General features: G+C 40.1%; 1 protein-coding gene across 1 annotated transcript in view; it reads left to right on the top strand.

Annotated features, from left to right (window-relative positions):
* Window positions 1–16,931, top strand: part of Pard3b (par-3 family cell polarity regulator beta) — a 965,008-nt gene that overhangs the window by 129,889 nt on the left and 818,188 nt on the right. Inside the window, exon 2 of the mRNA XM_059278226.1 lies at window positions 639–740. Within this exon, the coding sequence (XP_059134209.1) occupies window positions 639–740 (102 nt within the window). The remainder of the gene's footprint in view (window positions 1–638; window positions 741–16,931) is intronic.

Genomic DNA, 16,931 nt, shown 5'->3' with positions numbered 1-16,931 from the left:
TTTCAAGTTGGTTGGGCAATTCATTTTTTGCATTGTAATTTGATTCCAGAAAAATATGAGATGGATATTCTGAGAGTTAAACAGGATAAAAGTGACAACTATTCATCTGAAAAGACCTTTGGTTTGTGTTTAAAGGTTTTGTTAGTGTGCTGGTTAACATCTGTCAACTCAACACAAGCCTGATAGATGTGACAATTGAGAGAAATGTCCCTAAGATTGGTCTGTAGGGAAGCCTTCTGGGCTTTTTCTTGATTATTGGTTAATGGAAAAGGGCCCGGCTCACTGAGGATGGTGCCACCCCTGGACTGGTGGTCCTGGGAGTCATAAGAAGCAGGCTGAACAAGCTATGGGGAGCAAGCCAGTAAGCAGCACCCTTCCATGGCCTCTGCATCAGCTCCTGCCTCCAGGTTCCTGCCTGCTTGAGTTCCTGTCCTGACTCCTTTCAGTGATTGTGCCCTGAGAGTTATAAAACAAAATAAACCTTTTACTCCCTAACTTGATTTTGGTCATGGTATTTTATCACATCAGTAGAAACCCTAACTATCGCATATTTTTATGGAGACAAATTATTTCTCTTAAAATGTATCTTACTTTGGTATAAGTAAATTGAGTCATCAAGTTTACTTGTTCCACCACAGGATCCTGGGTACTGGGTGAAGATTCATCACTTAGAATACACAGATGGAGGAATCCTGGATCCGGATGATGTCTTAGCAGATGTTGTTGAAGACAAAGATAAGGTAGCTGACTCTGAAACTGTTCTTCATTTTCCTTTACTGAGCAGCATATTTTCAAGCCATTGGATTTCTTCACAAATTCATGTGTCAGTTATTATTACAAGATACCATCTGTTCAGGTTTCACCTGGACAGCTCATAAATCAAAGTTCTTCATCAGATATTTGCCTGAAGTTTGTCAAAGTTTGGGAACTTGTTTGTGGTGGCCTAATTAGCGGACTCTTCATTCTCCAGAGTTCCCAATACATCTCAATAAATTAGTGTCAGCCACAGAGGCTTTTGGAGTTGCTGCTACTGCTGGCTCTGGAGTTTATTCCAGACACTTGCTAAATATTCATCCTAATGCCTGAGGTTGGAACGTGTTTTGCGTTTACATTGGAGAATATAGAGGGGTATGGATGACTCATGAAGAGCTGTGGTGTAGATTTTTCTCAAAGTAGACGGCACACACTACATTGTGTGACTGTCTTCCTTTCGTTATTAACCCCCAACCCTACTCCGAAAGAAAAGAAGAGCATTCGGTTGAGAAACTTTAGAAATGTTCTGTTACTTACTTGAGAATAGTTCACCACAAATGTAGTGACTGAATGGAATTTTGCTTCTTACTACTTTAAGAAAAGTATAAAAGTAAACTATTCCATGGCCATACCCTGGATTATTGCCACTGTAACACTCTGATGAATATGAACTCTATGTTGTCCTCAGAAATGGAACTACTTCCAGGGTTTCTTCTGCACCCTCTTAGCATTGTTTATAGGAGGTTTATTTACATTTGTGGCAGATTTCTCTGTATTGTTTTTCTGTTTCAGGGCCCGTGTGTGTGTGTGTGTGTGTGTGTGTGTGTGTGTGTGTGTGTGTGTGTGTTCAAACTTACATTAATCTTTGCAAACAGATTTTGTGTTTTATATTTTCTCTTGGTACTTGGCTTGACTGGCTTTGGGTGGTAGTCAGCCATTTCCTAAGGGAATTGTGTCTCTCAGTAGACTGTTGCTCCTAGAAGACAGGGACTAAAGATTCTTCATCTTTTGTGTTCCCTGTGTTGATAGTATCTGCTAAGACATTTAATGACTGTTCTTTTGTTGTGCTTTCTGGAGCTAGGGTTTCCTTTCTAGCTGGTCTGGTTGGGCCTGTGCTCATGTGATTCTCCCACCTCAGCCTGAGTTCTGAGTTCACAGCCTGAGCTATAGTACATAGCTGAAGAACATCAATGAAGTCTCCTCCCCTTCACAACACCGAAGATGGGTATCCACTTGCCTTTTCCCAGTTCACTTTCTGCTTCCTCCCTGGGACCACCTTCTTCCTGCAAGGTAGTTGAGATATTTGGCTTTTCTTTTCATAAAGAAGGGAACCCTCACCTCAACTTCCACTACCACTGTGTTCATACAAAAAGCGGGAACATGCTCAATTGAAGAAGGGGCAGAAGAAACTCTCTCACCTTAGCCTTTTCCCAAACCCCATGTCCAGAAGGAGGTTCTGTTAACATCCGGGGAGCTCTGTCCAATCCACCAGTTTCCCCTGCTGCATTCTCTATATTGTTTCTGCAAAGCTTTCTAAAACCATATCCTGTTCACTAGCCACAGGAGCAGCCTTATTATGTGTAGTCTCTCTTTTAATAAGACTTAACACCATTATTAAATCAGGAGACAGAGGGAGATAATCAGTTAAAATCTTAGCAGAGGATCCATATATGTTGGGTACAGCTTCAAGTATTCTCTTAATGTACTTTCATGCCTCTCCATGAAGCCTGTCATTGTTCTACACAATCGATAAGGATTTGCACTTTGGATGTTGCCTGGAAAAAAAATCATTCCAATTTCTTCCTTTTGTTAGAAAAATGGCGAAGAAGAGAGCATTCTTATTTTTCCTGATGTTCTCTGTACAATCTGAAGGTTTCCTTACAGTTCTTATGTTAGTGTGGGAGCAGAGTCCTGCCAAATGCGTTTCCCTTACTTTTCAGTCAGTTTAGAGTATGCAGTAATTTCAGCGGATGCTTTGTGTATGTCCTGTGGCATATCAAACCTGCCCAAGATTGTCTGAGGCACAGTCGGGCTTTTATAGCCACCTACTTATAAACTGGCTGCCTAATACTCTTTCACAGATAGAATATGGACAGTCAGCAGGCACAGAGAAGCTTGGGTGGATGTACATACTCATTATGCCGAAGTCATAACACTTCTGTTCCTAGGGTAGGCTGCCTGCAGGGGGAAGTGGCAGGGAGGGCCTCTTGATAGCCTGGAAGCAAGGAGTGAAGCAGCAAAGACGACAATTGTGAGTCCCAAAGCAGTGTCAGCTAACGTTGCTTCGCTGATGGAAAACCCATCTGTGCAGTTCAGTAGAGGCTAAAAACTGGAGGTGGAATGGTCTGATGTAGAAATCAGAGAAGGGGCTAATAGAGTTGATTGAGTTTGCTAATGAGGTGCCTCTGAAACACATGGCCTTGTTACTCAGTATCAAACTTTTAAAACAGTTATTCACATGGTGAATTGTGTTTTATTTGTTTTTGGCATTGTTGAAGAAGACAACTATAACATAATATGGAAATATGAAAATACGTAACATTTGTGAAAATTGAGTTGCTGCCATGACTTTATTAAATATAAAAGTAAGACTGTACTGTATAGTACACTACCACAGGAAAATGTCTTTATCTTTGGCTAAGTTTTATAGATGGGAAGGGCTATGCTTGGAGACAGGCCAGGAGTTCTTGTTGGCTTGTATTGTGCATTGACCCTTGAATGTCATGTGCCGTCTGGTTCTCAATTATTCCACTCTCAGCTCAGCTTTATCTTCTGCTTTTGGTACAGGTGCTTGTTAGACGTAGTGTAAGTGTTAGGGTTTAGGGTCAGAAGAGTATCTGGGCTGATGGGGCCAGGAAATAACTCAGAAGTCACACCACGCATCAGACGTCACCCAAGAGATTTATTGGGGTGGGGGAGCAAAAGGCCACCTCTGAGCAGGGCCAAGAGAGAGACAGACAGAGACAGAGATAGAGATAGAGAGGGAGAGACAGAGAGCAGTCTGAAATGGCAGGGACCTTTTAAAGGATGTGTGTGTTGCATTTGGTGGCTGGTGGTGACGTGGCAGCTAATGATAAGTCCCTGGAGTCAGGCTGGGAGAGCACCTGGTTCGTAACAATAAGATTTTCATCTGCCTTCACCTCAGGTTCAACAGTTTGTCAAATGGCAAAATGTTCGTTACTATGGTGTTAGTACAGAAGAATCATGTGTTTAATGTCCTTTGCTGTCTTTTAATATTATGGTACTATTATTACTGTACTGTACTTGCGTGTTTTAAGTACCAAACTGTTTGAATTTAAGTACTGAGACATCAAAGGAACTATCTTCATGTACGTTTTAATAGTTTTTAACAAATCTTATAAAATTTGTTTTAAAGTTATTAAATTGTTCAAAATAGTTTTATAAGAAGATACTTGATTAATATGACAGAACATTTGGATTAACATATTATTATTATGTGAGAAATGAAAATGCCAGCAGGACTAAATTTAGAATGAGAACACTTTTATGAGAACACACTGTCTGCTATCATACTTAGCATTCAAGGATCTCATATCATATTCAGATAGAGACTAGTGTGCACGGTGAATAAACTAGTGACCTGAAACAAGACACACTGTCACACTGCTTTCTGAGAACACTCTGTTGCCCTCTAGTGGATGGCACAGCTCCGCAGACACTTCCTGAACTTGAAAATCGACACTACCCCATTTGAAAGTGTCTTTTGTCTTGTTAGTGTAGCTCACAGCTGGAAAGTGGTTAGTAAAGCCAGAGTTCACACATACCTATAGGTGCTCTCTCAGAGTTTTCTTAAAAAGGCCAAGGTCATTGTTTGCGTTTGTAAACCTTGTTTATGTTTTTGGAGTTCTCACCTTCCTTTTCACTGACTGCAAAGTTGATGGCTGATGGTGATGAGAAGTGTGTAACTTTCAGTGTGTAATTAGACAATTCATGGTGTGCATTGTGGTTTGCTTGGGAAATGGGAATGCTACATTAAACCTTTTGTTAATGATCCCTGAATTATTTTGTTTTTTAGACTCCTGAGTTAATTTTTGAGCACTTATTTTATTAGTGATACTTCCACCTCAGTAAAAGTATTTATTATATTTTCTTAAATAGTGATATGGCAATTTTGACTCTAAAAGTTCACATTGATTTTGTGGTCTTGAAGTTATGAAGATGTCTAGAAGAGGTTTGAACAGTGCTTCAGAAAGAAATGCAAAAGCTTGTAAAGAGGGAAAGAGATATTTTGCAAAGTTCCACATTTCAAGATGACTTTCTGCCTATAGAGTTATGAAATTATAGAATCTTAGGTCCAAAAATATAAGAATCATATGGACTAACCTTAACGTCTTCCTAAAGAGGACATATCTGAACCAGGGAAGTCTCTAGGACTCCATGTCTGTGGTGATTTCTTTCCTGAGTCCAGCCTTGCACTTCCTCTGTGGATCTGAGCACAGCTGGAGAAGCTCAAGGCTGATGGTACAGGTGACTTCCCCAGAGGATTTCCTGTCCTCTGTTTTCTTCTTTTCTCTCTCTGTCAATAGCAAGAAGCCTGCCACGGCCATACTCTTCTCTAATGCTTGAACTTAGCAGTTATTTCAAAACTTTATTTATGAGCACAGTTCATTTTTTATCGTTTCACATGTATTTATAACCCCTCTTTGCATTTCCAGAGATATAAATTTTAAATTAATAAAATTCCAGGCTAAGGTTATGGTAACTGATAGGGAGTGATCTTCTTATGTCTAGTCAGCTTCTTAACTTGAAATTGTGCTAACTCATTGGCTAAGAGATTAGATTATGAACAAACTTAGTTAATTTCTTGTTTTTCTTTGTTGTTGTTTTTTTTTTTCAACCTGTATTGCTTTCAGAAACTTAACCCTTTCTTTGTCCCATGGTTTTCTCATGGGTAATTGGAACTAAAAAATAAAAATGCAATAATTTTATGTTATATCGTATCATGTGTTATAACCTAGCCACAATTTAAAGCCAAATTCTCAGAAGAGTGAACACAACATCATCAATAAGTGTTAGGTGCTGTTATGTTATATTACATATTATATTTAGCATATAACTATTAAGGTAGATTAGATTTATATTATTCTAAAAGTATGGCTTAAAGGATATCCCCTCTAGGAATGTGGCTTGCAATCTGTATTTTCAGATTTGGAATCTGTGGATTCAACCAGCTGTGGATCAAAAGTATTCAGGAAAATGTTCCAGAAAGCATGACTCCAATTTACTCAAATTTGCCATGTCAGGAGCATTCCTGAATCTGTCCAGATGAAATGGGGTGTGAGCAGACCCCATCTCACAGGTCCTCAGTCTCTCCAGTATTTGTTCTACCATTGTTCTCTCTAAGCCTAGGATGTTTCGTGCCTGTTGTCAAGATGTGTTGGCTTTACCTCCCCCTGTCATTATTACATAAGCAATAGAACAACTGTTTATATGATGTTTATACTTTGTTAATATACTTAGTAAGGTGCCCATAATTTAACGTATATGGAGGGCATATGTGGCTTATGTGCAACCTCTTGTCCATTAGGGACATGGCCATCTATCCATAGAGGTTGGTGTCTGAAGGGCATCCTGGACCCAACCCCTGTGGATGTTAAAGGATGGCTGTACTGAATGAAGTCCTAGCCTCATCACCATAGATTCTGTTCTGAGGTTCTAGAATAACCCCTAGCTGCCTGAAACTTCTTAAATATCAAGAGTAATTAGGCTACTGTTATTTTTCTTACATGCACTTCCCAATTGTTCTGTATCTTTAGTGTTTTCCTTGTTTAGTGTTCTGGTTGATCCTTGTCCCTGGTCTCAGCCTAATTAGGATTCAGTTTTATTGGTTTATAACAATTTTACCTCCACGAGGGTCTCTGTTTTATCCATTGCTTATTTCCAGTGCCTGTAACTGTGCCTAGCCCTTCCTAGCTGTACAACTTCTTCATTGTTTCATCAGAGGTCAGAAAGAAGAAATCATCAGGCCTGATGGTACTGCTCATATAGCTACTTTCTCTAGTATAACAAAAAGTAAACAGAAAATGTTTGCAAGAATTCAGATTTGTACCTAGAGTTTTCCTGCCTGGCCCACAGTCAGGGCAAATCTCTCTCACCTGCCAGTCCCACAGCCACTCAGACCCGACCAAGTAAACACAGAGACTTATATTGGTTACAAACTGTATGGCCGTGGCAGGCTTCTTGCTAACTGTTCTTACAGTTTAAATTAATTCATTTCCATAAACCTATCCCTTGCCACATGGCTCGTGGCTTACCGGCATCTTCACATGCTGTTTGTCATCATGGCGGCTGGCAGTGTCTCTCTGACTCAGCCTTCCACTTCCCAGCTTTATTCTCCTCCTTGTCCCGCCTATACTTCCTGCCTAGCCAACGGCCAATCAGTGTTTTATTGATTAATCAGCAGCACATTTGCCATACATCACACAGCACAGATTTGATAAGAAAAAAATCCAGTCACATTGGAGATGATAACAATGCTTTACTTTAATGTAGAATGAATGAATGAACACTTTTTGGTGTTGAATAATTCAGTCACTCAGAATTTCAGTTTACTCACTGGTGAAATGAGAGGGGTAAATGGTGTTAGTGTCACAGAGACAGTTAGAAGCTGTGTGTGAGAAGTCAGTGAAAACATTAAAGCACTATACACATAGGAAGAATGTGCTTGTGCCTCCTTCTCAATTTTTATTGATCATTCAATAGCCAGGTCAGATTATTTTAATAGTCAGTGTTTTCAGATCACCTCAATCCTAAGTGATTTTGGGGGCACTGTAACTTCATACACATAATAAATATTTTAATGTGAGCATTAATGTTGGACTTTTAGCATTTTGAAATTCTCACAATTTTATATAGCTTCCCTTCTTAGGTATAGCTTTAGTTTTGTCTCCTCAAATACTTCCATGTTTGCTTAGAACTGGGATGGTTTTTTAAAGATATCTTTCACTACCTAGACTTCTTACAAGTATTTTTTGTTATTTTTGTATCTTTGATATGACCTCACTATGTAGTCTGGGTGGCTTGGAAATTACTATGTAAATTAGGCTAGCCTTGAACTCACAGAGATTTACTTGCCTTTCTTCCTGAGTGTTGGTATCAAAGGTATTTGCTACCACCCCCTGCTTGTACTTCAGTTTCAATAAGCATCTTTGATTTTAGTCAATGATAAAGTTTAAACCAGAATTGAGGGTTTCTGATTCTCTACCTTTTTTGCTCCAAGAAGCTATGTTGTCCCTTTTAAATATTGCAGTAGGCAGCAGTGTGCAGACATGTACCCAGCCCGGAGGAGCACTTTGCATTAATACCTCTGTGACCTTACTATGGTGAAGATAAATGGTGTTGGGAGATAGTAACTAAACATAAAGTAATCCTGATGACGGCCAAGTCAAATACGGGCTCCCTAGTGCTTTCTGAAATTACGTGGTTGGCAATACAGCATGGATGTGTGTGTATGAGTGAATGGGAAGCAAGGGGTACATCCCTGTACAGAAGGGTGTGGGGTGTCTACCTGCTGTTATTCAGCTTTTTCATTGTTTCATCAGAGGTCAGAAAGAAGAGATCATCAGGCCTGATGGTACTGCTCATATAGCTACTTACTTTAGTACAACAAAAAGTAAACAGAAAATGTTTGCAAGAATTCAGATTTGCTAAGAAAAAGATCCAGTCACATTTGAGATGATAACAATGCTTTATTTAGGGCTAAAAATTAACTCAAAAAAGAGTCAGAGAACCCACCTTGTACTTTACAATGTGCCCTTAGCCAGAAATTGTCTTGCTGGACACAGTCCTACAAATTCTCTCTCACTTTAATTTCCGTTCAAGCTGTCTGTACAGGTATATATCTCTGCCACGATTATGGAACATCAGTCTTTACAGAAACATTTATTTATAATTATGTAACCTACAAATTGTAGTCCCACTATACTATTTTAGATTATATCAAATAGGAGGAAAACTTCAGAATTTACAAACCACCCTCTCTTAAAAATGCAGATGTCTGCAAGTGCTAATTGGTCACCCATCAAGTGTGTATTAATTAGACTGTATTCCACTAACACCTAGCGGATGCATCTCCATCAAAGCAAGGTAGTAGATTGTTACCTTGTAGAGGGCTGGATTTGACAGTATGATTCTAAGGCTTTCTAAATATTCTAGCATTTCTCATTTACAAACTTTGTCATTTATATGGTCAGCTATCCCTGCCCCAGCTGCATTGAGAAGGCCCCAAAGAAATGAACTATCCAGTAACACTTAGGACTGTGATGTGCCAAAGAAATCACTTTTGTTCTTAGCTCTTAGAGCTAGCAGCTCTCTGAAGTACATCTCTTAGGGATGTGCTTCCATGTAGATCCGAAGGGACTTGCCGTGGTGATGAGAGAAAATCAGGCCACTCAGGAACTTGATAGAGGCTTAGAAGGAAGGAAGGCTGCCTATGTCACAGCTTCACTCTTCTGTCGAGGAGGAGATAGTAGCAGGAGGAGTCAGAGTGGAGAAAGAGGCGAGGATGCTCCTTAAAACTGAACGGGTAGGAAGACATAATGTCAGAGTTTCACATTCAAATAGCAAGCTGCAAATTGTAGTGGAAAGACAATTGCATCCAGCTCTGTAGCTAGAGTTTTCCTGCCTGGCCCACAGTCAGGGCAAATCTCTTTCACCTGCCAGTCCCACAGCTTCTCAGACCCGACCAAGTAAACACAGAGACTTACGTTGCTTTCAAACTGTATGGCCGTGGCAGGCTTCTTGCTAACTGTTCTTATAGCTTAAATTAATCCATTTCCATTAATCTATGCCTTGCCACGTGACTCGTGGCTTACCGGCATCTTCACAAGCTGTTTCTCATCATGGTGGCTGGCAGTGTCTCTCTGACTCAGCCTTCTACTTCCCAGCTTTATTCTCCTCCTTGCCCCTCCTATACTTCCTGCCTAGCCAACAGCCAATCAGTGTTTTATTGATTAATTAGCAACACATTTGCCATACATCCCACAGCACTTCCCCCTTTTTTTTTTTTCAAAAAGGAAGGTTTTAACCTTCACAAAGTAAAATTACATATAATTTGGGAATTTGGGCGTAGCTTCTCTTACTACTTCCTGCTGGAAGGGGGCGCTGTATCTTATGGGGAAACAAAGAAAATTTTAGAATTATGGAATAGTCCATGAGGCTGTATCGTCTGAGCCAGATGCCTTCAAACCATTCTGGATGTTGGATCATCTGGGCCATGGTGTCATTGGAGACCTTCAGGGGGTCTTGGCTGGTCAAACCTGATGTATCTTAATCTGGAACAAATCCATAGCCTTTGGCTTTCTGTGGGAACAAAAGCAGAGTCTCCTTTCCAAAGTAACATATCCTTATATCCAAATTTTGAAGTCAAGATATCTTTAAAATATGCATATTGGTTTAACTCAGCTTCCTTTACAATCAAATATCTCTCTGCAGTTAAGAATCCCAAAGACAACACAATCCAGATTCTCTGTGTAATATTCATCTTTACGTGGCTTATTTTTATACTACCTTTACTGTCTCTTTAAAGACTTTATTTTTTAAAACTATGTATTTGTTTCTATAACTCTATATATCACCTTTTTCTCTCTCTTTCAAGCCTACGTATCTTTTACACACATTGTAAACTATTACATCTGAATCTGTCTTACTGTGAATCTATTGCCTTAAATTGCAGCAGCTGTGGCTGCTGGCTCCGCCTACCTCAGCTTCCCAACATGGCTATGTTTACCGCCAGCTCTGGGAGCTATCGTGGGTCTATGCTTTTATCCAAGCAGCGTGTAGCCCAAAAGCCTCTTTTTTTGTTTTGTACCTGCAAAGGCTAAATCCACCACGCAGCTTAATGTGCCACTTGCAGAGGCCTGATTCCCGCCATACTGCAGGTTGAGCACGCACGCCAGCAGCTGCCGCTCCTTTGAGAGAGACAATTAGGAAGCTGTTTTTAGCTCCGTTTTAGAATCTTTTTTTTCAGTTTTTAGGTGGAAACTCTTGCCACCACGTTGGACGCCATTTGTAGCTTAAGTTTTCCTGCCTGGCCCACAGTCAGGATATATCTCTTTCACCTGCCAGTCCCACAGCCTCTCAGACCCGACCAAGTAAACACAGAGACTTATGTTGCTTTCAAACTGTATGGCCGTGGCAGGCTTCTTGCTAACTGTTCTTATAGCTTAAATTAATCCATTTCCTTTAATCTATACCTTGCCACATGGCTCGTGGCTTACCGGCATCTTCACATGCTGTTTCTCATCGTGGCGGCTGGCAGTGTCTCTCTGACTCAGCCTTCCACTTCCCAGCTTTATTCTCCTCCTTGCCCCGCCTATACTTCCTGCCTAGCCAACGGCCAATCAGTGTTTTATTGATTAATTAGCAACACATTTGCCATACATCCCACAGCACAGCTCCTAAAGACTCAGAATCTTAAAAAGTGTGTGTGTGTGTGTGTGTGCGTGTGCGTGTGCGCGTGCGTGTGCGTGTGTGCATGTGTGTGTGTGTGTGTGTGTGTGTGTGTGTGTGTGTGTGTGTGTACTTGTGCATGTGTTCCCTGCTTAATGATTTAAAGTAGGTTTTGAGAAATGGGCAGAGGTGGTACTTTCAAGAGGAGCAGAGGAGGAGGGGCATGAAGGAGAATATCTGTTTTAGGAGAGAAGAGATCTCAGGATATACATTAGGAAGTTATAAAAAAACAACAATAGTTATAAACATGCTAGACCCCATGATCCAAGGAAATAGGCAGGCGGGCCTCCAGCCGGCCAAGGAGGATGCTGTCCATTAGCGACAGGTTACTCAGGAAGCCTAAAACACTGTTTAGTTCCTGGAAGTGTCACAAAGAGCTCTGAGCTGTGTGACAATATGATGGGAGTCTCATATTCTAGGCTTTCAGCCTGGCTCTGCTGCCTCTTCTGTTCTTAGGGCTCCAATATTCTGTAACTAATAAGCTGCACTGAGACAAACAGGCATCATGGGCTCCTCTTGGAACTGGACCGGTATTTATAACACTTCCACGGGGTACTCATTTCAGACTTTGTATAAATGCCTTAATTTATAAATATGTTTTTAGTAAGCAAGAATATTTACTTTCCTTAGTCTCTTAAATTACAGTAATTTTTAAAGCTCTCTATGTGTATAATTTTCTGTTGAGGAAGAGAGTGTATTTTTTCTGTGATAGGAATCTAGGCTCTTCACTTAGGGAATCATGACTAGATTTCTGAACTTAATACTGACAGTTTGGACACTTAGGTTCTCTTTTTAGATTTCCTTCTTTTGATGTTACCAATCAGTTTTGAAAGATCAAGTGACATTCCCTAAGCAATAAAGAGGAAAACCCTCTTGTGTAGACTTCAGCTGGATTAAAATAGCACAGAAGCCGGTTCAGATACAACTCCTTTAATAATTTCAACCTAAAGTATATTACAATTTAAATAAGGTATTTATACAATCTTAACTATAAACAAATTGGAATGACTTAAAAGTGTGATAGAAGATGATTTTCACAAACCGAATATTGAAATATCCATACACATAAAACCCGAAGCGTCTCATAGTTCTTAGTTGATAATAGGGTAAGAACGTACTTCTTCTAGACGGACAGCTTAGTGTGGCCACTGTGTTCACTCTCAACGGAAGCCAGCATATGATGGTATAATGAGATTTTCTAAATAGGTCACCTTTTAAATGGAAATTATACCAAGCCTGTGCTCAACTCATGTACAAATGAAAGTGTGTACTGCTTTTGCTGATGAAAAAAGGAGAGAAATATCTTCCTGCAGAGCCTCAAAGCGAAGGTCTCAGAAATGTCCTTGGTTCTCTAGCCAAAATGCCAAAAGGGAGCTCTGGTGTCCCACCTCCTGACTGAACATCCTTGAGGATGTACATAAGGAAGTGGCTCCAACTCCTTTTAGAACCTAGTTCAGTGGCTCTCAACCTTTGGGTCACGACCCCTCCACCTGGGTTGCCTAAGACCATTGGGAAACACGGATGTTTACATTATGATAATAGTAGCAGAATAGTAGCAAATTATAGTTATGGCACAGCAATGAAAATAATTTTATGGTTGAGGGTCACCACAATATGAGGAACTGTCACAGCATTAGGAAGGTTGAGAACCACTGGTTTATAAGTTCTTCATAAGTTTATTAAATGTTAGTTTATTAAACTTTACTCTTGAGTATAACATACTTGATTAGTCATAATTCTTGGATGTCTGAGGAACTCAAAGACGGAAGTTTCTATTTATAAGTAGTTTCTCACTTACATCCTATGGAAACAACCTGAATCTGAGGAATAGTAGATAACGATCATGCGTATTCTTTACCCAGTTTCCTGGAATGAGATACTTAGCTTTTCCTCTGGTGTTAGTCCTCTTCCTAAGTGGTTTTAAGGTCTTTACTCTTGAGGGGAAGATGCTTCAGTAGCCTTGATTAGGGTTCAGTTGCGCCTTTAAGGGAACACTAGTTTCTCTTGGTCAAAAGAATGAATGTACCTCTGATTGGGTAGCGACCGAACATTTATATATTTGTATATGTGTATGTGTACACATACATGTATATACATTTACATGCTAGGTTCTGCTTATGAAAGGAACAGGTCATTCTTGTCTTTCTTATTTCAGGTCATCTTACTAAATACTATATTTTACAGATCTATTCACTTTACTGAGATTTCAGTTTCCTTTATAGCTGAGTAAATCCCATTGTGTGGCTGTCCCACATATTCATTATTCATTCAGCCTCTGATAGACATCTCAGCTAATTCCATTTCCTTGCTGTTGTCAATAGTGCACCAACTTGTACAGGTGTCTCTGTGGCAGGGTATGGAGTTCTTTGGGTATATGTCCAGGGGTGTAGTTCATTCATATGAGGAAAGAACACCCCATTCACTACTGGTTAGTATGCATATGCAAATTAGTGCCATCGATATGGAAACCAGTATAGATTTTTCTCAAAACAAAACTAAAACCATATCACCTAGCTATATTTATTTGGTCTGTTCCCTAGTCTTTGTCACTTTTATTTTAACACAGGTGAAACATTTATGACTAACTTCAAAGTGTTGAGATTTCTTTTCAACTAGATTAACTCTTATTAACATGAAGAAACTGGAGACTATTGGAGGCAAACATTTTCTATTTTTTCCTTTTTCTCTTTTTTATTAGAAATTTTTTATTCATTTTACATACCAACCACAAATCCCCCTCTCTTCCCTCCTCCCACCCCCCAGCCTTTCCCCCATCCCACCATCCATTCCCACCTCCTCCAAGGCAAGTCCTCACATGGGGAGTCAGCAGAGCCTGGTACATTCAGTTGAGGCAGGTCCTAGTCCCTCTCCCTGCAGCAAGGGTGTGCAAGGTATCCCAGCATAGGTAGTGGGCTCCAAAACCTGGCTCATGCACCAGGGATCGATTCTTATCCTACTGCCAGGGGGCCCCTTAAGCAGATAAAGCTATACCACTGTCTCGTCTATTTAGAGGGCCTAGTCCAGTCCCATGGAGGCTCCATAGCTGTTGGTCTAAAGTCCATGAATTCTCACTAGTTTGGTTTGGTTGTTTCTGTAGATTTCCTCATCATGATCTTGATGCCCATTGCTCATAGAATCCCTCTTCTCTCTCTTCGACTGGACTCCTGGAGCTTGGCCTGGTGCTTGGCTGTGGGTCTCTGCAACTGCTTCCATCAGTTACTGGATGAAGGCTCTATGATGACAGGGTATTCACCAATCTGATTACTGGGGTAAGCCAGCTCAGGCACCCTCTCCACTATTGCTAGTAGTCTAAGCTGAGGTCATCCTTGTGGATTCCTGGGAACTTCCCTAACATCCCCATGATGTCTCCCTCTATCAAGATATCTCTTTCATTGCTCTCCCACTCTATCCCTCCCCCAGCTCGACCATTCCGTTCCCTTATGTTCTCATCTCCCATCCCCTCCCCTCTATTCCCCCTCCACCCCAGGTTTACTCATGAAGATACCATCCATTTTCCCTTCCCAGGTTGATCCATGCATCCCACTTTGGGTCTTCCTTGTTAGCTAGCTTCTCTAGAGCTGTGGGTTGTAGTCTGGTTATCGTTTGCTTTACATCTAGTATCCACTTATGTGTGAGTACATATCATGTTTGTGACTAATCTCAAAGTGTTGAGATTTCTCTTCAACTAGATTCATTCACTCTTATTAACATGAAGAAACTGCAGACTATTGGAAGCAAACATTTTTTTTCCTAAAAAAACAAAAAGGCAAAGATAAACTATAAGCTTCTTGAAGTTTGCCAGAACCCAGAGTGAAGGTGACCGTCCTTGCAGTCTCTCTCCCTCAGTGTGAGATGATGCTCTGTTGCTCCAGTGATCTCTGTGGTGAGTTTCTGTGATTTATTTATTTTGTTCAGGATCGTCTTGTGAAAGCTGGAGCTTTGACCTGACAGCCCTTCCACTCTTACTATTTAGATGATGATGCAATGATGATTAAAAGTTTGGAGAAGTGATGTCAAGATGTCTGTGGAATAGCAAGGGCAACCCAGAAACTCCCAGGGAGCAGTGGGCCCTAGATGGATGGGGTGGGAATTTTATCTCTCCTCCAAGGAGACAGGAAGGCCTGCTCTTAAGACACTGAGAACATTTGTGCTTGTGTGTGACACAGTCAATGCATTTCATAGCCAAGTAATGTAAAAGTCACTGGCCTTTCTTATTACGCCATTAAAATCACACTCATTCTTTTCTGAAGTGGCTACATGGCAATTAAGATTAGGGTTCTTTGGAGTAGCTGCCGAACTTGCCTTTTTTTCTTAATGACAGAATAATTTGGAACTGAGATCAAGTGAGTGAGACACCAGAAGGATTTGTAAAAATGCTGTGTAAATGTGGAGGTGGGTAGATTGACAGATTGACACGACTACTTAGGAGACGGAGTTTGCAGGTTCAGCGAACTGATGACTGCTGGTTTGTTGTTGTTGTTGTTGTTGTTTTTGTTTTTAAGTTTTGTGATGAACATCAAGAAGCAACTGGGAATAATGGGCATAAGAAGGGAGCAGCAGAATGATAGGGTGTCGCTGCTGCTGCTGCTGCTGCTGCTGCTGCTGCTGCTGGCCGACCTGATGGCAAGGGTATAAACTCTCAAACTGCATGGACACCTCTTTCTCAAATAGAACTTCTATTTCAGTAAGCGAGGTATTTAACTCTAATGATTGAATACAGTGAAGGCAATATCATCTACTCAATAGAGACTTTAATATGAAATAAATCTTTTCTTCACATTTAGTGCATTAATAAAAAGAACTATTAGGACAAGTTAATTTTAAACTTTAGAGTTTTGTAACATTTTTTGTGTGTGTATAGATTGAAACCTGTGTAATTTTTGCAACTTTAATATTTGAAATCAATATTAAATAGAAGTAGAATATTAAGATCTTGAAGTAGTATTCTTCAAACCTTTACTATTGTTTAGAAGTCAAAAGCTGAAAATGAATTCTAGATTGATTGAAATGAGTACTTAGCAAAACACGTTCCCTGATAAGTTTAATTCAACACACCACTTGGGTTTTCTAAAACTAAATATTTTCCTCTTAAATGGAGAAATGTTTCTTGTCTGCATCTATAGTGCCTGATAGCCTAAGGTTGTCAAAAGTAAATATGGGTAATTTAAGATTTAGACTTTAAAAAAATGGAAAATGTAGTTTTTGAACAGTGAAAATTATGCTTAAAGTACATTGGGCACTATTTTGACAATTGTATACTTTATAAGAAATAAATAGCACAAAGGCTTTTAAAAATTAGTAGTGTCTCCATATAAGGAGAGGAATGCAGGCTGGAATGAGTTTTTGACGCACAATCTTTTATTATGACATCGAGTTGATTAATACCTCAGCCAAATCATTGTTTTAGAAGATCCCCTTTCTCTGTCCATTAGCTGTGGAGCTAGAAGCACACAGTACATCTGGCATCCGCTTTGTGTTTCTCGCCTTGGACTTTGGGGCAATGCCAGAGTCTTGGTTATAGTGTTTATAGTCGAAATGATGTAGGAATGTATCTCAGGCAGGACAGTTACAAAGGCTTTCCTGCTGGATCGGAGCTACACACGGCGTTGGATAAGTTGTTAAGAATAAAAGGTGGAGCTCGAGGACTTTTGAACATGAGGTGCCTTTCTGAGATTTTTCTTTCGTTCTAAAAACTTTTTAAATGTTCC

This window comes from Peromyscus eremicus, chromosome 13 (genome assembly GCF_949786415.1).
Source record: "Peromyscus eremicus chromosome 13, PerEre_H2_v1, whole genome shotgun sequence".
NCBI lineage: Eukaryota > Metazoa > Chordata > Mammalia > Rodentia > Cricetidae > Peromyscus > Peromyscus eremicus.
This window is presented reverse-complemented; position numbering and strand designations above follow the sequence as displayed.